The sequence below is a fragment of the Microplitis mediator genome, chromosome 9 (genome assembly GCF_029852145.1).
Source record: "Microplitis mediator isolate UGA2020A chromosome 9, iyMicMedi2.1, whole genome shotgun sequence".
Taxonomy (NCBI): domain Eukaryota; kingdom Metazoa; phylum Arthropoda; class Insecta; order Hymenoptera; family Braconidae; genus Microplitis; species Microplitis mediator.
Genome location: NC_079977.1, coordinates 8095337 through 8118446, shown reverse-complemented (window position 1 = coordinate 8118446; position 23110 = coordinate 8095337). Strand labels below are relative to the sequence as shown.

Below are 23110 nucleotides of genomic sequence, written 5' to 3'. Positions count from 1 at the left end.
TTTACAGAAGAGTCAAAAAACATTCATTAATAATTTTAACTCAACTAGTATTCTTTTCCTTATTTTTTGAAAAAGTTTAAAATAGTTTTTAAAAACGTGCGTCGTTGTGTCTTATTTTGAAGTATAATTTATTTCAAAATTTGTTTTTTAACTAAATATTCTTAAAAGTTTAAATTTTATTAGAATCAATGTAATGTCAAATATATTACTTTCGAAACGAAGTAATAGTTGTTGAGTTTCGAATTTATACTGCTATATTTGGTACTTGTAGAAGATAATAGACTAATCTTACCTGGAATTTCATGACGTCAGGTACTTTGGGGCGGTCAAAGAACATCTTTGTTAGGCCTAAATTCTAAGCAACCGTGGTTGCAAATTTTGCAGGACAATACGTTTGCTTTCAAGTAAAGATGTATATTTTAAAATAGACAACTATATTTTAAGTAAAAAGAGGGGAAGTTGTTAAACCCCCGTCTTGAATAACTTTAAGAGAACAAGTTAGTCTTCGGGAAATCACTCGAGAGAACAGATACGCATCTGTAAGTGCATTTTCCTTAATAAATTTATATTTTTCTTTAAATCATCGTAGCTAATTTCCAACATTAAAAAAAAAAAATTATTGATATCAGTGATAAAAATTTATTTTCATGATCTTGCGCACTAGAAACAAATTTTCAAATAATCAATACCCCTAGTGCGAGCTTTTAGTAGTGACTAACATTGGTACACTCACCAGTCCACTCGCGTCATGAGTGATGTTTAAAAAGTTAAATTAACCAATTCAAATAAATAGTGAATTGTAAACAAACAATACGATGTAACGTGAATATTTTTGAAAAAAAATTTAAATTAAGAAATAAAATTAATTATCCTAGATAAAAAAAAATAATAATAATAATAATAATTTAAAATGGATGGTCGACTATCATTAGGAATAAATGTTAGTATCATTACTATTTTAATAATATTTGCTGTAATACTTGTTCTTCCTTTACGAATGCTACTTGACACAAATTACGAGGATACACATGCCAATACTTTGAATAATAATATTAACAATGATAATAATGACATTAATGACACAAATGAATATCTGAAACCAGAAGAAAAACAAATTGACTACGCAAAACTTAAATTGTGTCCTTACAATTATGAATTTATCGTCGATTCTATTTTTACTAACAATTATGATCGAAATTGTACGTACAAAAATGTGCAACCTGTAAGGAACAGAGCGACTAAAATAAATAAGACTGAAAAAGAAAATACGTCAAGCGCAACAAATTTATCTAGCCCAAGTTTCCGAATTATACGTCCCAAATCAGTACCTGTCACAGATTATATTCTTATGATAATGCTTGTCTTTTCTATCATTGGTGCCTTTGCAGAATATTTACGCATACGTTTCATGAATACTCAGGTACGCAATTTAATTTTTTTATATTTTTTTTTTTTTTTCTTGTAGATTTTTTGTTTTGAAGATATCTTTCCATTAAAAATTAATTTATGCTGAGTAAAGATTTAATTGACTGGATTATAAAATTATGTTGTGAAGTATTTTGAGTAGAAATCAAATTATGAGAGTAACGGTCTTAAGAATGCAGGAGAAAAATATTGTGTCCCAAAGAAAAAATAATAATAGTACGGAATTGAAAGGAAAAGTTGTTTTATTGTTAGTAATAAGACCCAAGTTTATGAGTTTTACTGAAAAATACCCGCACGAAAAAATATATTCCCGGGAAAAATAGTATATTGCGATTTATATCTTTAGTATTGTCGCATGTATACTATTTTGCCGGTATATATACCTGGGTATACATTTTTTCGTATGAATATTGATTCAAAAATTTAAATAACACCTCAAAATTTTCTAAACAATCGTAATGATTCCCAATTTTTTATTTATTCTAAAATATCTGACCAATTTGAAAATGACTATATCGAACAGTAAAATATACTTTGGAGTGAAATATTTTTACCAAAAATTATAACTCTATTGAGGGGCTTGTTGGGCGCGAGTGCTTAGTTGCAGGAAAATTAAAAAAAAAGAAAATGTGTAGAAATTGCGAACATAAAGGGAAAAATTGGCTAAATAGAAGAACGGAGAGCGAGAAAACTTGAATTAAAAGTAGTTGAGGTAAAAGATGGCAATGCTATATCCCGAAGAAAACAATACCCGATTAAAAATTTCGATTGAAACTAATCGGTTCCGATTGAAAATCAAATATGGATATTAGTTTCCGATTACTCTCTAAAAATGAATCAGTGAAAATCACTTTAAATTAGTGAATATTCACTGGGAACCAGCTATAAGTATACCACTAGTTGAATTAGTGGTATACTTATAGCTGTAGAAATAGTGACTATCCACTGTTGCGCGAGAATTTCACTAATTCATTTTTAGAGAGTACGACTGATTGAGTCCAATGAAAAAATTTCAATCGGATTCAGTTGGAAAATAGTATTAATACTTAATGATTAATCGGATCCAATTAGATTCAATCGAAATTTTCAATTAGGGAATCACTATGTCACTTAATTTTAATAATGAAAAAATTTTTTGGATGAAATGTTATTCTATTAGAATAAAACCAAAACGTAAAACGGCAATAAATTAAAAATTAATAATTATTAATTATATTAATTTTTAAATCAGCGTATGGTGTCAGTTGCCAATCAATTGTCATATGATAAGTAGAGAAATAATTAATTGAATAATTTTTGTTCGCAACTTTTTCCAATGTATTGTATAACTTTTATGACACAATAATATATATTCTTTCATGCATTGTCTATTATATTTATTCTGCCAGTGATGTGAGGAGTCACAGTTATCAAAAAAAAAATTAATTTTACTTAACTAAACTAATTATCTAAGTTCTTTAATTTTTTTAATTACATAATAATAAAAATTTTATTAATGAATTTTAGTTTCGGTGGCTCTAAAAATAATTAAAATTTTTCATGCATGAAAATAATTAATTAAATAATTAGTATCCTAATGATAATTTTATAAATTATTTAATCATTGCATAGTTCTAAGAGTATCGAGTTTTAATTACAAAATCTAAACTGAATTAGATTATAAGGGGTTAATAAAATAAATTATAGATAGTTCGAAAAAAGAGTAAAAGAAGCAACAAGACGTGACATTTTAGCTCAATGAGATTCAACCATAGAAAAATAAAATTAACATTCCAATTAAGCTATAGTGGTTTTTATAAAACAAAATTGTTATTATCCTCAGAGTATTATCATAACTTCTGTAAAAATTGTTTGTCTTAATATTTCTCCTGTCAACATGAAAATCTCAACAGCTTATCCCCACATTGACCGATTTAGAAAAATTCTTCCGGCATTCTATTTTTAAATAAAATCACTCTAGTGTAATAAACAATTATCGGATTTTAATTAAATACTTTTTATGTCTATACAAAGTTCTTAAATAAAATTAATCGACATTACGATTCTATTTTAAAATATTTTTTATGCTAATTATTTTTAAATTTTATACTGAAAATAGTCTTAATTTTTTTTTTTCAATTCACTCAGCGTTAAACTTAAATCTTGTAATTTTTTTTTTTTTTTTTAATTAATTACTCCACAAGTTTCAATAGTAACCAGTCAATTGAATATTGAATTCTGAATTAAATAAAAAATACAAAAATAAATTTCATAAGAAAAATTGTCATGAGAATAATAAATAAATTTTGTAATTAAATTTTAATGGAAAGATGTTCTATTTTTTTGTAAAATAAAATTATACTTGTTTCTCTATTTCGAAGCAAGGGCAGTATGTTAATCGTCATTCCTGAAAATTCAGAATCCACCATCAAGTATTGAAAGTACATGGATACCTAGGAGACAGTCAATTGTAGATTTGATGTTACCTAGAAAGCATGTTAGCCGTGAGCAATTTTTGAAAACACAAATGTCATTGGATGTACCAATGGGATTACAGCGTTCAACAGTACGAGTTTCCGGTAATACGATTCAACAGTTTTATTAATTTTTCAAATTAATTATTCAATTATTCATTCATGTACCCCGACCTCGTTATAAGACTCTTCCCTTCAATTTGTTAAAAAATTTCTAAAACGATTTCTCTACTAATATACTCTGATTTACATATTGCGTTCAGTCCGTTATAAAACTAACTTGAAGTACGAACAAAATGCAGCAAATCTCTCTTTCATTTTACATAATAAAACATCGATAATCTTATAGCGAGGTTCGGACGCATAACGCTGTTAAGAATGGTAGTGGGGGAACCCGAATTCCACAAATTTTTCCCCTACCGTCCCAACTCAGTCTTATATATTATGAGGTTGGGCTGATTTATATATTAATCTATTACTTATTAATATAAAAGTAAAAAGATAAAGACATCAAAAGAAAACTTTAAAAGTTGCGTTCCAGGGACGAGTACACCGCCGTTGATTCGACGCTCATCATTTCCAGTAGCTTTTGTCACTAAAGACTATGGATTGTGTGACTCCGCAACACCACCGAGGTCACCTAGACGCCCATCAACATCCAACAACATTAATGACAATGAATTTCTTATTGGTTACCATCGATCGCGACTCATCAGGCGTCATTGATCATCCTCTTAAGAATAATAATTAATATTAATTCTGCTCACTAAAATTTTTAGAACCACAAAACCCGTTTTCCAATGTGATCTCTTCTATGTGATATTCAAATTCAAGAGCTTATATATCAAACCAAGTCTTCGAATTTAATGTTCAAATTTTCTATACAGTCTACTGCACACTAATAACATTTTGCAACGAGCTTCTTATTGAAGATTCAAAGAAAATATATAAACGTATTAATTGTTGTTCAAGCATAAATTGTATCCAGTGTTTCATCAATGGATTCAATAAAAGATTATTCATTTATATAATTTTTTTTTTTTTAAGCTATGATTTAATTACAGGACTAATTAATAATTTTCTTATATAATTACAATTACTCATAAAATTAATTCATAATTTTTTTTTGTATCATCTTCGCACGCAAGTATATAAATCTACTGGTCATCAAAATGAAAGAGGATATTAAAAAAGTCCTAATTTATAGGTGATTTTCAAAAGGCTACTGCTGCACGAAAAAAGAAAAGAATGCAAACTGAAACTTGAAGTTTCTAGTTTTTAGATCTTTAGTTCATTCTTTTAAATCACTAATAGTTTCTAAACAATTATAAAAAAATCAGAAGTAAAAAAATTTAAAAAACTTTCCTACCTTTCGAAAGGTGTATGGCCTTCAATGAATTTTTTTGTTTGTTTTTTTTTTTTTTTTTCAATTACTGCTAATACTTTTTTAGGAACTTTAAAAAATTTAATCAGTTTTCTCTTATTTTCGGGGTTGAAATTTTAAAGAAGAAAAAATTACAGAGTGCGACTACAATAATAAAAAAAGGCCATTCGGCAGCCGAAATGGAAGTAGATTTCTCATTATTTGACTATTTTCACCTTTCAAATAAAAGTTAATAACGAAATTAAATTTTTTTTGACATTTTCTTAAAAATTCGCAAGATGATAAAACAAAAAAAATCAAAAAATTATAAGTATAATGCCAAAAATTGAAGCTAACTAAATGAGCTTCAGAAGAATTTTTGATGATAATGCAATATATGTTTTGATTTGACGTTATTTAAAGACACCTATGCATATATTAAAATTTATCAGATTTAAGACAGATAATAGTGTCGTTTTAAGCGTTGATAATAAAATTTTATAAAATTTAATATCTGGCAGTAATTTTTTGAATCAGTTATTTTTTATTCTCTTGACTTTACCTTAGAGGGAGGTTTTCATTATTTAAAAAATAGCAATTTCTTCGAAAATGAAAATTCTCATCATAAACAGAATCACTGGCGCCATCTTTAGATCTAAAAGTAACTATCAATATTTATCTCTCCCGATAAAATAAATCGAAAAAGGTTTTAATCCCGTCTGAAGCAAAATAATTATTAATTATCTATAAACAAAAGTTGAAAATTTAAAAATAATTTATTTCTATTTAAATTAAATTTACAAATTTCTAAGATATTTTTACAGGTTGCGATAACTTGAAGTCATAAACATCAGGAACCAAAGTCTTCATAATAACATGGGTAATAACAGCAGTAAGTCCCCAAATTCTATGTTTACCTCCCGTGTATGCTGGCAGAATATATCCTTGCCGAAAATAAGTGAACCGGCACTTGCTAGGCTCACACAAATCCTTCAAACTTACAACAAAAGCTTCCTCTACTTCCTCAACATTAATATTCAATTTTCCAGGATCTATTTCTCCAATAAAACCCACAACCGGCATCACATCAACATCATTTCTTCCGACGAAGTTACCTCGTGACCAAACATCAATTTTTTCCCGTGGAATTTTTAATTCCTCCCACGTTTCGCGGATCGCTGTTTCTTCATAACTTTTATCGTCGTCATCCTGTATCCCACCAGGAAATGACACTTGTCCTCGATTAGTATTCAATTTAAACGACCTTAGTGTATACAACAATCCCAATTCATTTTTGTATAAGCAAAGTGGGACCAATACCGCAGCTTTTTTTTCATTATCTTTTATTTTTAACGGTTTCATCACTTGCAATCTTTCAATACATGATTTTTTATATTCCTCACTCAGTATCACATCCGGACTCAATTTATTTTGTAAATTACTAAGAGTATTTATTTGTCTACTTATTGTCTGCAAATAAAAAATTTATTTCACAATACCATTCAACATTTTTTCGATATACAACAATAACTGTCATGAAAATTTAATAAGGTTTATTAATTTCACATGAGTATTGATTTATCACATAATTAAAATAATTAAAGAATAATCTTTGATGAACAGATAACGAGAATATTTAAAAATATATATTTGATGTGCCGTGTAAAAAAATCGTTGAAAAAAGGTTGAAAAAGCATTGACTATTATAAACTCCAAAACGTGACACAGTGACGAACTTTTTTAAACGTTTCTTAAGGCTGGGCCGTACTAAACAAATTTGTGAATTTTACTTTTCTTTCAATTTATTAATCAATTGTTATTATAGCGATTTTTATTGCTTCCGAAAAAAGATTGAATACAAACTTTTTCAAAAGATTTTTATCATTCGAGTGACATAATTATTCAAAACATAGTTAGAAAAGTAAAATTCAGTTAATACTGCCCACCGTTAAACTTCTGAAAATACAAAGATGAAAACGATTGACTTAATACTATAAATGAGCGTCTTTGGACTCTTGTAAACATTGTTCGAATCTCCATTAAAAATGATAAGTTTTGTCATTTTTTTTTCAGTGTAACATACGACCAGAAAAATTTGATTTTGAATGATTTCATAACTTTTTGGTTGACCGTATTTTAATAGTATCAAGTCAATCATTGATTTTTCTTTTAAATTTTTAAAAGCTTAAAAAACTTTCAAAAAAAGTTCATTGTTTTGTCACATTTTGAAGTTTAGAATAGTCAACACTTTTTTTTGACGGGTAATCAAGATATAAAATTGGATTTTAGTTCGAAAAATTTTAAAAATACAGTCAGGTAAAAGACCTTATCAATAGATGACAGTAAAGTTAGCAGACATTTGAAATTAAAAAAAATTTTTTTAAATAGATAAATAATAAAAAAAATATATTTCTAAAAAAATGCACATGTAGATGATTTAATAAACTATACGTGCAGTTTTTCAAAATATTTTTTTTAATATTAATTTTTTTGTTAAAAAAAATCAAAATGTTGCTAAATGTCTGCTAACTTTATTGTCATTATAAATAGATCAAGTACTAGTTCCCTGTAGTAGACGATCAGGGAACTATAGTAGTACTCGATCTCTCGATGAATTTGTATATCTATATTTAGTAAAATTCAGTAACTATAGATATACAAATACATGAGTGATCGGATACTAGTTCCCTGATCGGATACTGGGTCTCTTACCTTACTAACTTTTTTTTAAATCTTATTTAGTTTTTAATAATTGTGAATTTACTATAGTCTTGCTATGGAATTTCTCGTATTCAAATACTATTGAAACTACACATGAAAAAAAAATTTTCAATTAAAATTTAGGTTTTTAAAATAACTGTCAGCTTTAATATTAATATTATTTACAACTAATTGACTTATGAACGATAAAACAAACAGTTATTTAAATGAAACAAAATAAAATACATTGTGATTTTCATTTTTATGACATTTATCACTTGGGAATTTAAAGAAATATAAAATAAGTTAATTTATAATTATATTTATATTTCATATTTTTGAATGATTGAACTTATCAATAACTTTAAGTAATTTGATTTCAATTTAAATTAAAATTTGTATTCGAAAAAAAAAATTTATGATCCTGAAGTTAGCAGACAATTAATAATTTTTTAAATTTTTTTTCAAATAATTACAAAAAAAAAATCTACAAATATGCATATGGAGAAAATTAAAAAAACTATGGGTGCAATTTTTTGAAATTTTTATTTTTCAAATTTATCGTTTTTAGAAAAAATCCAAAAATTATTAGACGTCGGCTAAATTCAGTATCAAAAATATTTTTTCTTTGTATTTTTTGAATTTTTCCCGCCTTTTTTACCGGCATCAAAATCTTCTGTTACCAGCAGTAAAAAAAATTTTCTATAATACCAAGTGAGTAAAATTACCGATTGAATCACCTGTCACGTGAACTACTTACTATTACTATTATTATTATTGTAAAAAAAAAAGTCATACTTACAAATTGTCGATAAGTTAAATAAAATAGAGAGCATTTATTAATTGCCATGGTAACAATTTTATAAATAAAAATAAATATATATCACTGTAAATATTTAGTCAATATATTATTTTGATTATTATTATTATTATAAATCAAATAAAAAGTCTGTAAAATATTGAAATGAAGAAACTTAGCACAGCACATTTTTTATCGAATGGATTCAGCGACCCTAGTGGTGAATTTTAACAAACGATACAAAATAATAATATTAAATAATGCTTTTTATTTATCTTGCTTTTACAGATAAAAAAACAAAGTTTATTTTAATCACTCAGACGTGGAATATTTAATCGTGGCACTCTAAGTAACATAAAAAAATAATATTTGTACTTTCAGAAATAAATATAAATATGATGTAGAAATGATTTCGGAAGCGTTCAAAGATTTTTTAGCGACGTCAGCATCTATTTGCACAGTATTACAATTTTTGGCTGGCACGTGAGTAATTTATTCTGTAAAAATTCATAAATTAAATATTAATCATTTAAATTATTTAAATTTTTCTTTTCAGATTAGTCTGTAGAAAGTATATAATTAACGGAACAACTGGTGATACATCTGGTTTTGCATTTATCACATGTTTAGTATCGTGAGTATTTACAGTTAATTTTTTATGATTTCGTTGTTTATTTATTGATTTATTTATTAATAATTTAATTTATTATTTATTTTATAGATGCAGCTTTTGGTTAAGATACGGATGGATGATAAAAGATATTTTTGTGATTATGGTTAACATATTCGGAGTTATATTACAGTTGGGATATATCGCTATTTATATATTGTACTGTATTAAAAAATCGACCATCGTCAGACAATTTTTATCAGCAGTTTTGTTTATTACTGGAGTATATTTATGGAGTATTGTTGAAGAAAACAAACAATTGGCGACAAGACAAATTGGTTTTTTGAGCTGTGGGTTCACTATTTTATTTTTTGCGTCTCCTCTGACTATGCTGGTACGTATACAGGGAAACCTGGATAAGTGAGACCCGGATAATTAAGACTTTTTGTCAGGTCCCGGCCCTGATTAAAAAAAGGAATGTTATAAAATTAAAAAGAGTTAAAATGTTAATACTTTCAAATTCTGCTGAATACTGTAAATCCTTTTTCAAAATTCACTATTCATCATATTAAAATGATCGAAAGGAGTAGTAGGATATGACAGAATTAAACTAGCATTTAAAATTTCTGATTCTATTGAATACTTTTTAATCCTGAAATAATGTTTTCATTTCATTATCTTTTTAGGATATAAAAGGATTCAACTAGTATTTTAAATTTCTGTTTTTACTGAATACTTTTTAATCCTAAAACATCTTTAGAATTAAATAGTATTTAACAGAATTAAAAAATTTGAATCATATTGAATCTTTCTGAATCATATTTTCAGGATTGGATAGCATTCATGAAGATATAAATTTTTTTAATTCTATCAAATTCTTTTTTTTAATAAGGGGACACTTCCGCAACGAAAAACTTCTTTAAATGATACTGAGGAACCTCTCTAACTGATATTTTTTTTTTAACCTATTCATTATTTACTTTCATAGTTGAAGCTATTCATTTTATTATAAAGACAACACATTTCTTTTGTATGCGTACATCAATGTGTATTAGGTACTCGTTACGTATTTATTTACAAATAAATTAAACAAATAAATAATATTTCAAAAGAAAGTGACAAAACGTGAAGCAGAAATAACTTTGGAAACTTTATACAAATATTTCGAAAATTTAGCTATCGGTGATAAAACAAAATTGGACAAATTATTCGCTATAGAAAATTTATTGACGGAAAAGTTGTTTGAAACAAACCAAAATAACGTAATTTTAATGTCATTAAATAGAGTATTATTATTTAACTCTATATACATCAATCACAAATATTTCACTTTCATTTATTATACTGATCTTGCCTGTCTGACTGTTGCTCTATAACTGAGAAACCTCGATAAGTGAGAAAAAAAAATTTTGGTCCTTTCGAGTCTCACTTATCCAGGTTTCACTGTAATTAATTAATCCTCAATTGATTTAATTAATAATTTACGAGAATAAGTAAAAATTCTCAAAACTTCAGTCGCGTCAGCTAAAATTTCCAATGAAAAAATATTTAATAGTCAAAATATAAATGAGAAATTTTGAGAAACAAAATCAGTGAGGCTTAAAAAAGTGGTATTTTGACTTTGATGATTTTGCGGTTGGAAGTTATGGCCAAAAAAATGTTACCTGAGAATTAAATTAATTCAATTATTTTATAGCATAATTATTTTTTCGCGGACTTCATAATTTATAGATCAAAAATTTGATTAGTTTTTTATTTTTTATAATTTAATTATGTATGGTAATATTTTTTATTATTTAATATAAGTATAAGCAGTTGAAGTAGTGATTGGAAAAAAAAATTTAATTGCCTACAACTTTGGCTTGATTTACAATTAAAAGAAAAGTGATCGCTTTTAAAGATGAAATAATTTTTTAAATCAAGTCTTAGATAACTTATTTAAAAGTCTTAAAAAGCTTATTTAAAATTCAATTGTTCAAGCGGTTATAATTTTTGGACTATCAAAATTAGTGCCGCGACTATTGAATCGTGAACAGTTAAACCGCGACATTGTAACCAGCGATATTTCAACCGGATGTCAGTTCAGCCTGATAATAATTCAACCGACGACACTTTTACCGATTTTTCATATTCAAAAAACTCTTACCACTAAATTTATTATAAACAATTTTTCATACTAAAATTTATTAGGTAATCGGAAAAAAATAGACTCATAAAATTAGGTTTTCAACTGACTATCGATTTCAGGTGGGACTTCATACTCTGCCTTACCATTTGATCGTATTATGTCTTTCAATATCTTTCAATTCCCCTGTTAACTTTTTTCGTGTAAAAAGGACACCTCAAGGGGGTCCAGAGCCAAAGCCCTCGATGAAAATAAGAAGTTTCATTATTTCGCAAACGTAACAACAGAAGGAAGAAAAAGAATTTCTTCTAGCAATTTTTAATTGGTATTTGTTTAACATATCACTGTTTTAGAGGATGAATTCGAAGATGTTATCGTAAAAATCCGGGTTCGATTCCTGGCTTGTTTCTGATCTCAGTAATTCTTTTTAAGATGATCCTTTGCATTCAATGAGTAAAAAAATATTGTCTTAAATCAATTTTCTAATCAATGGAAGAAAAAAAAACCATATCGTATTATTTAATATTTATTTTGAAATTAAAATACATATGCGTATAGATTATAGTTTATAAAGTTTGGAATAAGCGATGGTTTATGTTGATTCCACGGTTAATTTGTCTTGCGATTGAAATATCGCTCGTTGAATTGTTGTTCGGTTGAACTATCGTTTGGTTGAACTGTCGCGGTTAATTTGTTACAGAACCAATTTTTGCAAATCAAAATCAGGGGTTCTTATAAAGATACTAAAATTGTAGGAAATCAAATTTGCTTTCTAATAACCATATACAGCATACAGTTATTTGAAATATGTATGAAGATTTGAAGATATGATTTAAAATATAAGGTAGTCAAATTTAAAATATTTGAATCATTAATTTTTTTTTTATCATTCATGCAATATAATTGCTATCTTAGTGCACGCTCTTTTGTTCGCAAAATAGCTGTTTGCCCATTCAACTGTTTCCACGACATTTGTGTGCGTTAAACGATTATCTACGTGCGACAAGTACATTTGAGTGCGACAAGTTTTTTTTTTTTTCACTTTACTCACTTCGTTCGTGCGCTCAACTTCGCTCTCGTGGGCAATCGACAACTTACCGCACTAGTTGTACAATATACTATTTTTTATTTTTTAAAAATAATTAGACATTAAGAAAATAATTAGGAAATTTAATTTTCTGCAATTTTAATTCTTATGAAAAAATTTGAGGATTGATTATTAAAAACACAGTTTTTTTAAGTTTATAAAAATGATATACATTAAAAAAAAAAACTAAATTTATGTAAAATGGAATTTTCTTTCCAATTGTCGTTTATTTTATGTAATTTTCGAAATATTACTACGTAAAGCTTACAATTTTTTTTTTTCGTAAATTTTTAATAATTTGTATTCATAAAAAATAAATTTATGATTTATAATAATAATAATAATATTTGAAATTTTATGTTCCAGGCTCATGTAATAAAACATAAAAGTGCTGATAGTCTACCGTTTCCTGTGATAATATCATCTCTAGTAGTATCATGCCAATGGTTTGCATACGGATGCTTAAAGGACGATCCTTTTATTCAAATGCCAAATTTTCTCGGTTGTATTTTATCAGCATTTCAGTTATCACTGTTCGTTATTTATCCGAGTAAAAAAGTTGGTGATATACGTATTATTTAAAGATCTATTTTAAATATAAACTAATTATTGACAAGTACCGTAACCTTCAAATAGACTTACCGTAATTTATATATATACATATACATATATATTTTTAACAATTGACTGTAGGTACCTCAGTTTTTTTTTTAATTGTATAAACGAATAAGAGACTTTTTAAAAAATGTATATTATAAATAAATATATTTTATCTATCATAAAAAATTAAATACTCAATAACTTTTTTATGCTAAAGAATAGAAGTAAAAATTCAAAAACCGCCTGACCCTGCGGGCTAGCCCCGAAACTTCCCGCTGTTTTCGAGCTCAAGAAGCTCGAGCACATTATTGTTAGAATTTTTTTGAGCTCTTCAAGCTCAACAACAGTGATGTCGCACATTCCATTGCGAAAATTCAAGTAATAAACAATAAAAAAAAAACAATGAATTAAATCGTTGTTTTTTTTTTAAATTTATATTCGCAATATCTTTAGAAATAATGAACCGGTTTTGTTAAAAAAAAAAAAATACTTTTTTGCAATTCTTTCGACAACGGTTTCTCAAGATCGAATGAACCGATTTTTATGGTTGAGGTGGCATTCGACGTGGCTTATAAAGTTTTAAAGCTGATTAGATTTTGGAATTAATCCATCAAGTACATTGTAAGTTATCCAAGAAAAACAGTTTTGAAAAATTTTTATTTTTGAAATATCTCCAAACGTACTCTACCGATTACGCTCAATTTCTAAAAAAATTTTTGGAATTAATGAGCCGCTTCAAACGCTACCTCAAAAAGCCAAATCGGTTCATCCGTTCAAACGTTATATAGGTATAGAGAATTTAAAAAAAATTCGAACTTTGCTATGTATTTTAAATGGAAAAACTTCAAGATGTAAAATAATTGAAATTAAAATTAAGGACTGAAACGTACAGGGATTTTTATTTTTTTTTTTTGTTTAACGTTTACAACAACATTTTGAAGTGGAAGTGAAAAAGAAAATGATCGTTCCAAACGGACCACTCTAATGCCCATACACGACCATTCTTTCCCAGTCATGCATTATGATACTGAGTAAAACAACCGCAGAAAAGCGTATCATTAAATAATTAAATAAATAATAGGTTTGAAAATTATAAATAAATAAAAATATAAATAATTTGTTACAATTACAGAAAAATATAAAAAATACAATAATTTATTTTTTATCTACATACTATACATTTATGGAATAAAAATAAATAAATTAAATCAATAATTACAATTTTAAATTACAACTATTTAGTCAAAAATCTATTGAAAACTCTTTACAAATCAAAAATTGATATTTAAAACCAAAATACAACAACGAATTTTTTTAAAAATTATTTTACAATGAATTAACTTTTTTTTTACCTTAAACTAGTTGAATCAAAATAATAGCAAATAAAAAATTAAATATTTATATACAGAGAAAAAAGGATTTCTTGACGCAAGGAATATTTTGCACTGTGAATTGAAGATAAAAATTTTCATAAATAAGTAATTATAATTTCACACTACTACTAATAATAGACTACAAATTTATTAATTATCCTTATTAACAAAACACTCATAAATATATTTCTTTTTAATGATTTTATAATCAGTTATCCTAAACGACTAATTTCTTTAAGTCTTCATTAGTAAGATATTTAAAAGTCATACTTGTAAAAGTGCTTGGTAGTTGAATGTCATTAAAAACATCATATACTACATCAGTGACATCAATTAAAAGATTTTTTCGCCCCAACACTTTCCTCAAACGGTAAGTTATCATTCCACCGTACAGTGGGAAAATCGATGGAATATCCAAATCCAAAATAATATTATTAGGAACACGTTTTAAACCAACAGCCAATTTATGTTCACATTTACCCAATAAATCATAATATGTTAAATTACTACTACCAATCTTTTTTTTTTTCATATTTTCAATTTCTTTGATACACTTATTACGCACTTGACTAAATTTTTCGCTGTTCACTATTAGTGCTAAATTTTTTTCACTCACATAAAAAGAGGCCGCACTAAGCTTTACAATATGCTCTTTCAATGTCTCTATAACTTCAGGTGGATTTAAATATAATGAATCAAATGCTGTTCTACCGATACGGTTTTTTAAATTAATGTCAACACCAGCATCAAGAAGATGTTTCATGATAGTAATACTGCAGACTCCTTGAACTCCGTCATGAAGCACTGAATTTCCATTCGAAGACGTTACATTTACATCAATTGTAATATCATTCAATAATAATTCAACTGCTTTCAAGTTTTGGTCTTGGACGGCAATATGAAGACAAGATTCTTTCATAAATTTACTTCCAGATAAATCGTTAATATTTGCACCATACGCAATGAGAAGCTTCATTATTTTTAAGTTTTCTTTGCTGGTAGCAACCATAAGTGGTTTTTTATAAAGTTGAATATCAATATTAGGGTCGGCATTATTTTTTAAAAGCAGCTCAACCATTTCTACATTACCTTTGTCAATAGCAATATGTAATGGTGTATCGACACAAGTAAAACTGTCCTCAGGCACCACAATATTCACATCAACGCCCCTTTTAATTAGAAGCTCAACAATGTATTTGCTATTTTGCTTAACCGCTAACTGTAAGGGTGTGTAAAAATTAGCACCAGGAAGTTGTGAGATGTTCATTGTGATGATTTTAATAAAATTACGAATTGTCGATTTTTAATTAAATTAACTTCAAAGGGAATAAACTTGGACACTGAACTATTAAAGTCACTGTTCACTTTATAATAATAAAATGTTCAATTATTGGTAAACGTTGATTATAATCTTGTAGTCTTAAGACGAGAGTAACTGAACCACTGATAGTCTCAAGATCAGAAATTATTCTAAGCGATGGTCTATGGTATCTTCAAATTTAACATAGAATCCCCACCACTTTCATTCTTCAGTTTTTTCCCCCTTCCCTCACTTCAGCTATCTAATGACAATAATTACAGTTCATACTTTTGGGATAATTATTTTTTTCCGCCTATTATACTATTTAATGTCCATCGTCGTAATTATAGGATGTAAGGTTTTAAGGAGATGATTCAATGATTGTCTAGATTTTCTAAAATTTAAATCAGTTAAAGCCATTATTGACGATTCTATGTTATAGAAGAATTTATACAAAGCTTAGTATTATTCATAATACTTATGAAAATGCGCGTCGTAGAAATATATATATTATACTACTGTACAATTGTATATGAGTGTCATTACGTTAATCCATGTTGAAAGGACGAATGTTTTCTGCAAACAATTCTACTGTTAAATTTGTACCTGAGCACCGAAGAGTGACGTTAGATATATTTTAACCTGACTCAGCTCTATTGTAGATACGAAAATTTTGCCCGAAGCATTATTGACGTCACTCACGTATCTCATTAGTGTTTACTTTTAACTTGTCCAGAGAGAAAAATTTTCTGAACTCAAATTTGAATTTTTATTTTTTTTTTCCCTAGCATGAAAATAATCTTGAAGTTGAACTTCTATGTTACGCCATATCACTTTTTATAAGCTGAAGTATTTTATGTGAAATTAAAATAAACAAACATTTAATAAAAGATTTCATAAAATATAGAAGATTCACAGATTTTTTCGTTTGTTACAAATAATTTTAAATAATTATCATTTTCTATAGACAATAATAATATAAATCTATTTGAAAATCGAGGTTGTTTTAATTTCTTATTCCCAAGAGAACAAATTGATTTTTAATTATAATGATTTATTATATGATTTTTTCTGTAGTATTTATTAAAATTTTAGTACTAAGAAACTAAACTAATTTTCTTTTTTATCTAACTCTTTTAAATTCTTGACCTTTTTTTCATTTAAATTTATTATAATGAATTTGAATTACCGCGGTAGAGATAATTTTGCATGTAAAACTCAAAAGTCAAAAATAGTCAAATTAAATAGAAAACGTATTATTTAGTGTCATTTTTTATGCTTTATGATCAATTAATAAACAAAAAATTATTTTGATAAAGAAGATATTTTTTTTTATCTATGTAACGTAAAAAATATTTTGAATTTCTAAATAATTGCATCTCCATTTTCAGTATTTTTTTTTTTTCACATAATAAATTTTATGTCGATAATATTAATTTAAACAATTTTTATTATTTTTTTATTGATTTCAGTGGGAAAAATTGAATTTTTCTTGTGAATTTTATTTTCATGCAAAAGTATACCCTTGTCATCAATACTACTTTAAAAATACTTCAATTTTCGTATGAAATCGACAACTTTGCAGTATTTATCGCAGTAAAAATATAATGCTTTTACAATAAATATCAATGCTACAGTGAAATTTGCAAATTAGAATTATCTTCAGAGATAATATTAATTTAGAGACTTCGAATTTCAATCATTTTTAGAGACACTTTTTATTTGAATTATGAAATAAAATTATCACTAACAGTAATTTTGGTGGAATAGAGACATAAATATAATTCACAATTGGAATTTAAGTTATGGCTATAGTGATAATTAAAATTCGAAGTCTAAATTGTTATTTTCTTTGATGATGATTTTAATTTTTTAATTATAATTATCTCCAATGATAATTGAAATTAAAAATTTTAAAGTACTTTTAAAGCGATATTTAATTAGCCGTTATTAAAATTGTTTAGAGCTCTTTATGTGCAATAATCAATGATATTGTAAAAATGTGTTTACTAGAAATTGTACTTAAATAGTAATTTCATGAATTTGAGTTATTTTTGCAAGAAAAATATTTTTGCGATGAAAATAATTAACCCTTTAGAGTCTGACCTTGAAACCCCACTCTTCGGTCTGGCGGAGCCGGATAGAATTGAAAAGAGCGCGAAGCAAATGTGTCAGGGCCGTATTATAAGAGAAAACATTTCACCTAAGCGGGAATTGAAAATTATTTTATTTTTTATTTTTAATTTATGAAATAATAAATATCAAAGGACTTAAATTCAAAGTAAGAACAACATTTGGTTTCATTGTGAATATAGTTAAGTAATATTGCAATTACATAGCAATGTATGAAATTATTTACATTTTTCTAACCTTACTTTTGGAGACTATTTCCTCACGTCAACAATACTAACTACGGTTCTGTCGATGAACGCAGCGCGAGATTCAAACGAGTGGAAGGATACTATTAAAATTTCCTACAAAATTGTTACTTACTTTTTTTATCTATCATCAATAATTTGGGGGCTAGATGGGATTTAGTGTTATTTTGACGAAATTTTGATCTAAGAAGCGATTTGTGTAGAAATCTAATCGAGTTACGGACTCGACTGAAAGGACTTTTTTTGTAGCAAATTTAGTCTTCTACAAAAGCCCATATGTCAAAATGCAAAAAAAAATTTTTAATACGGTGAGCGGAAGGAAAAAGTTATAAAAAATTATTTTTCAATGTTATTTAAATGGAAAAAATAAAAAATGGATTAGCAACGGGTTAAAATCGGAATTAAGAGCTGCCATGCGGCTCAAAATTTTTGTTTTTCCACCGACTACAAGATTTTCAGGTGTGACTTGATAAAAAAAAAATGTTACTCTAAAATGAAGCACCCTAATATATATATATATTAGGGTGCGTCATATCGTTACGACAATTTTTTTTTTAAGTGCATGTGGAAAAAATCATAGTTCAACATGAAAAAAAATAATTTCGCGCAAGAAAAAAAATTCTATGCCGATTACAGATCTAGCTCATTGAAAAAATCGATTTTCCCATTTAAATAACACGGTAAAAATTTATTTATTAGCTTTAAGTATTGTTAACTCATTAAACAAATCAATCGATCGAATAGACTAATACATATTTTTCTAGGAAATTGAACGCTCTACAAAAAAGGTCTCTTATCATTTTTCGATAAATCCATCTGTTCAAATGTTATTGAAGCTGAAAGTAAAGTTGGAGATCTTTTCACTTTACCGGCGAAACTATCAGACTTATCACAAAAATGTTATAAGATTGTTTTTGTTGACAATTTTATTCTCTAAAAATTATCATCAGTAAAGTTTTTTCAAATTCTGCATCGTTTTCTAGTTATTTCCATTTTAATTTCAAGCTCTTAAATAAGTGGTCCTGATCAATTTCAAGAGCTCGACAATATGTTCTTTGAAAAAGCCTGTATGTGCTTAGCAGTACCTTCAACTACAGCTCTCGTGGAAGCCTTGAAAGTCTAATTTCCTACGAAATTAGTGGTTTTTAGTAGATTTCATAAAAATCTAACTATTGTATTTGTCCTCATGATGGAATTTTCGAAAAATTTTGCTACCCCTAAACTCAGCTCGGCGAGCTGAGTCAGGAAATACATTCACTTCAAAAGTTTATATATGTATTTATATATATATATATATATATACATATATATATATATATATACAATATAACGCGCCGTTCTCCAACGATAGCGTCCGCAATTCTACACCGATCTTAATGAAACTGAGTAAACTTATTCTATGGACGATTACCTTGGATGAGTTCGAAGATGAGCTGATTCGGCCAATAAGTTTAGAAGTTATGGTCAATTGAAATTTTGTAAAATTTTCAAAAAAAATTTGTTTGCCGCTTTAACTGGATGTAACTTCTAAACGGAAAGAGATAGCTTATTTTCGTTTGTTCTATGTAAAAGTTCGTTCGATTGCCTACAATTTTGACTATACAGCTCATTGATTGGACCATTTTTTATAATAGATAAATGGTTTTGAACATTTACAAAATATTATAAAAGCTAATTTTATGCAGGTTTTCACTTTGATTATAGCCACAATTTCGAACCGATCACCTTAAAACTTAGTATACGTATTTTGTGCGTGACTACCATGTTCGAGTTTGAAAATGAGCTCAATCGGTCGATTTGTTTAGAAGTTATAGCATTTCAAAATTTTCAAAATGTCAAAAATTCATATTATTACTTATTCTTCCTTCAATATCTTTTGAATGTGATAACTTATCGACTTTATATTAAATTCATCTGAAAGCTCTTCAAATAAGCTTTAATTTTCATGCCTATACATATGCCTGGATTACTGAAATTACTTATTTTACCATTCATTTAATGAAATTTTGCTATTGCATTAGTTCTCCTACTTCTTAGTAAATTCATGGAGCTACTTAAATTCATATTATCGCAGTGTGACACTTATAAAATCCAAACATCTCAATTCAATGGGTATATACAATTTTGTTTTACCGACAGTGTATAAATGATATGATATATCAATAACAAGATTAACATTAGTTATGATGATAATATTTTCCATATCTACTCGTCGTTTGATATTGTAATAGGCTTTTTATTTCAAATATTAGTACTAATTTCAAGCATGACACTGTGATATATCACAATCAAATTTTAATCTTAGAATATTTTATTAGTAGATTTTATTGAAAGCAAATTATCGCCTTTGTCCTTATGCTAGAATTTTCGAGCATTAAAACCATAATCTATCATAATTTTTCGAATAGGGTCCGGAATACCATTGGTCCGATAGTTTGAATATATGCATAGGTATCTTTAAATAACGTCAAATCAAAACATATAGTGCATTATCATCAAAAATTCTTCTGAAGCTCATTTAGTTAGCTTCAATTTTTGGCATTATACTTATAATTTTTTGATTTTTTTGTTTTATCATCTCGAGAATTTTCAAGAAAATGTCAAAAAAAATTTTATTTCATTATCAACTTTTATTTGAACAGTGAAAAAAATTAATTAATGAAAAATCTACTTCCATTTCGGCTGCCGAATGGCCTTTTTTGTTTTTTTTGTTGTTAACTTGTAAACGGTTGACTTTTGGGAAAAAAAGTACATGACATTTTTTGTAGGAAATTCAGTCTCCTACAAAAAAAGTTCTCATAAGTCAAATCTATTAAATCAATATTTAAAAAGATATATGAACTTTAACTAAGTAAAATTCAAAATTTTAGATAAATGTCAATGTTCAATGCTATACAATATATTCAGTTAGTAACTTATGGTAAGTATCAATTAATGTATATTTACATAAAATATAAAATGCCCGTAATTATTCATCGAAATTGTTCTTAAGTACCAACCTTATTTGCGATTCTTTTCAAAAATTGAATGATTAAAACACAGGTTTAAAGAATCTCAGTCGAATTTTCAATTTTTTTGGGACCTAACAGATGGATTACGTTCGAAAAAACATCGTTTATGTCATAGTTTTTAATTATAAAACCGTTAATCTTGACATTTAGCTAAAATTTTGAATTTTATTTAGTTAAAGTTCATATATCTTTATAAATATTGATTTAATAGATTTGACTTATGAGAACTTTTTTTGTATTTATGATTTATAAATACGAAATTTTTTTGATTTTCATAATTTATTTTTAAGTTTACTATTAATAATTATTGAACAAAAATTCAGTTTTTATAAATATTTATAATGAATCATTATAATAACATAAATCGTTCGTATATTTATATTATTATGGTTAGAAAACAAATTCATTAATTATTAAGCTATTGTATGTGTAGCAATATCAATTAAACAATTTTTTTTTGTCTAAATACATTCATCCAAATAATTAATGTAAATTCTTTTTAATTGTTTCGCGAAAAAAAAAAAAAAAAAATTGGATAGAGCCACTATTAAAAAAAAAAAAAAAAAAAAGTCGTTTTATTGAACCTGAAATTTTATAAAAATGAATCGACTGATCATTTAAAAGATTAAGACAACAGAAATAAAAGCTAATAAACAAAAAATGTTATTGAAATGAATCTAAAGATGTTTTTTTCTATGGATACATATTAATTACTCAGAATCGATTAACTTTAATTTTAAACTAGTTAAGAATTTCAATTTATAAAAAAGACTAAATAGAAGAATTTGAAGTCATTTTATGTTTTTAGTTGATACATATCGTTAAATAAAAAAAATAAATAAAAAAATAGAAAAACATTCAAAGATTGAAACAAAGAAATAAAAAAAAAATTAATTAACGCTATGACTGTTTTGAAAAAAAAGAAATCAATAGTTGAGTTATAATAAAAACACTATATATTTTAATGCGATTCTATTAAAATTTTTTATTAATTGAAGCAATGTTTAACATAAGTAAAATTAAAATTATTTACTTATTATAATTACATATATGAATAAAAAATTAATATAAAAGTTGAAAATGACTTTTTAGAAAGTCATATAATTTTTAATTCGTTTTCAGACATTTAGCTGTAAAAACTAAAAAAACAATTTAATATAGTCTACTATAGTTTAATAATTTTTGATAATATAAGAGTACATAATATAAGTATGGAAAAATTAAAGATAAACTTAATTTTAATTTTTTTATTTTCAAGTGAATATAGTAAAAATGATTATATATTAATAAAACATATATAAAATATAATACATATTGATAAATATGATTAGAATTTATTTGAGAAGTAGTTGACTTTTTAATTAAAAATGTCAAATAATTAAAACAAAAAAATTATTTATTTACTTAATTAAAAAAAAAAAACAAAAAATTAATAATAATAATAATACTGTGTGTATTTAAATAAATAATTTTATATTGAAAAAATAATTAAGTACGAGCAGGTAATTTAGATACAGGGAGCTACCGTTGTATCTGCCCTCGCTCACGCGGCTGACAGTTAGTGCGCAACTACAATCTTTTTAGACGCCGGCTCGTACTAGTATGAAAGAGTAGTCAGTTGAAGCGGCTCGAGTAAGAGCTGACAGATACTGACTACGGCAAGTTGTATACTATTAACGTAACACTACCACGGGTCGATGTCTATGACTGAATGACTCTTTATGTGGTAAACCGCTACGGCGTTTATATAATATTATGTATAACTTTAAAAAAGTATACAAATATGAAACTGAGTATTGACTTACTTGTCTCCGAGCAAGAATAAAATATCACGTTTACGTGTATAAAAACCAAGTCGCTTTGATAAAAATATCTAGCGAGAGTAA

At 26.5% G+C, this 23110-nt stretch overlaps 3 protein-coding genes across 4 annotated transcripts; 2 read left to right on the top strand and 1 right to left on the bottom strand.

Annotated features, from left to right (window-relative positions):
- The first annotated feature begins 620 nt into the window (after nucleotides 1-620).
- On the top strand, nucleotides 621-4909 carry LOC130675092 (uncharacterized). 2 transcript variants are annotated; one of them, XM_057480583.1, is made up of 3 exons: nucleotides 621-1420; nucleotides 3824-3983; nucleotides 4420-4909. In XM_057480583.1, the coding sequence occupies exons 1-3, from the start codon at nucleotides 911-913 to the stop codon at nucleotides 4602-4604; spliced, it is 855 nt and encodes a 284-aa protein (XP_057336566.1). In that variant the 5' UTR covers nucleotides 621-910; the 3' UTR covers nucleotides 4605-4909. The 2 variants fall into 2 exon arrangements, with proteins under 2 accessions (XP_057336566.1, XP_057336567.1); XM_057480584.1 differs by having other exon boundaries at nucleotides 642-1420; nucleotides 4409-4591.
- A 1089-nt stretch (nucleotides 4910-5998) lies between these two features.
- On the bottom strand, nucleotides 5999-8883 carry LOC130675094 (mitochondrial coenzyme A diphosphatase NUDT8). Its single transcript, XM_057480587.1, has 2 exons — nucleotides 8744-8883; nucleotides 5999-6711 (listed from the first exon to the last, which is right to left on the bottom strand). Exons 1-2 carry the CDS (start codon nucleotides 8789-8791, stop codon nucleotides 6049-6051), a joined length of 711 nt encoding a protein of 236 aa, XP_057336570.1. The 5' UTR covers nucleotides 8792-8883; the 3' UTR covers nucleotides 5999-6048.
- Nucleotides 8706-13318, top strand: LOC130675095 (sugar transporter SWEET1). The gene is made up of 5 exons (XM_057480588.1): nucleotides 8706-8792; nucleotides 9122-9223; nucleotides 9297-9374; nucleotides 9462-9744; nucleotides 12929-13318. Exons 2-5 carry the CDS (start codon nucleotides 9147-9149, stop codon nucleotides 13142-13144), a joined length of 654 nt encoding a protein of 217 aa, XP_057336571.1. The 5' UTR covers nucleotides 8706-8792; nucleotides 9122-9146; the 3' UTR covers nucleotides 13145-13318.
- The last annotated feature ends 9792 nt before the right edge of the window (nucleotides 13319-23110 follow it).

Coding starts and splice junctions, on each gene's coding strand:
- LOC130675092 (XM_057480583.1), top strand. CDS start 911: ATGGATGGTCGACTATCATTAGGAATAAATGTTAGTATCATTACTATT. Junction 1,421..3,823: donor TACGTTTCATGAATACTCAG/GTACGCAATTTA, acceptor CTGAAAATTCAG/AATCCACCATCAAGTATTGA. Junction 3,984..4,419: donor TTCAACAGTACGAGTTTCCG/GTAATACGATTC, acceptor GTTGCGTTCCAG/GGACGAGTACACCGCCGTTG.
- LOC130675094 (XM_057480587.1), bottom strand. CDS start 8,791: ATGGCAATTAATAAATGCTCTCTATTTTATTTAACTTATCGACAATTT. Junction 6,712..8,743: donor ATTTAACTTATCGACAATTT/GTAAGTATGACT, acceptor TTTTATTTGCAG/ACAATAAGTAGACAAATAAA.
- LOC130675095 (XM_057480588.1), top strand. CDS start 9,147: ATGATTTCGGAAGCGTTCAAAGATTTTTTAGCGACGTCAGCATCTATT. Junction 9,224..9,296: donor TTACAATTTTTGGCTGGCAC/GTGAGTAATTTA, acceptor TTTTCTTTTCAG/ATTAGTCTGTAGAAAGTATA. Junction 9,745..12,928: donor CGTCTCCTCTGACTATGCTG/GTACGTATACAG, acceptor TTTATGTTCCAG/GCTCATGTAATAAAACATAA.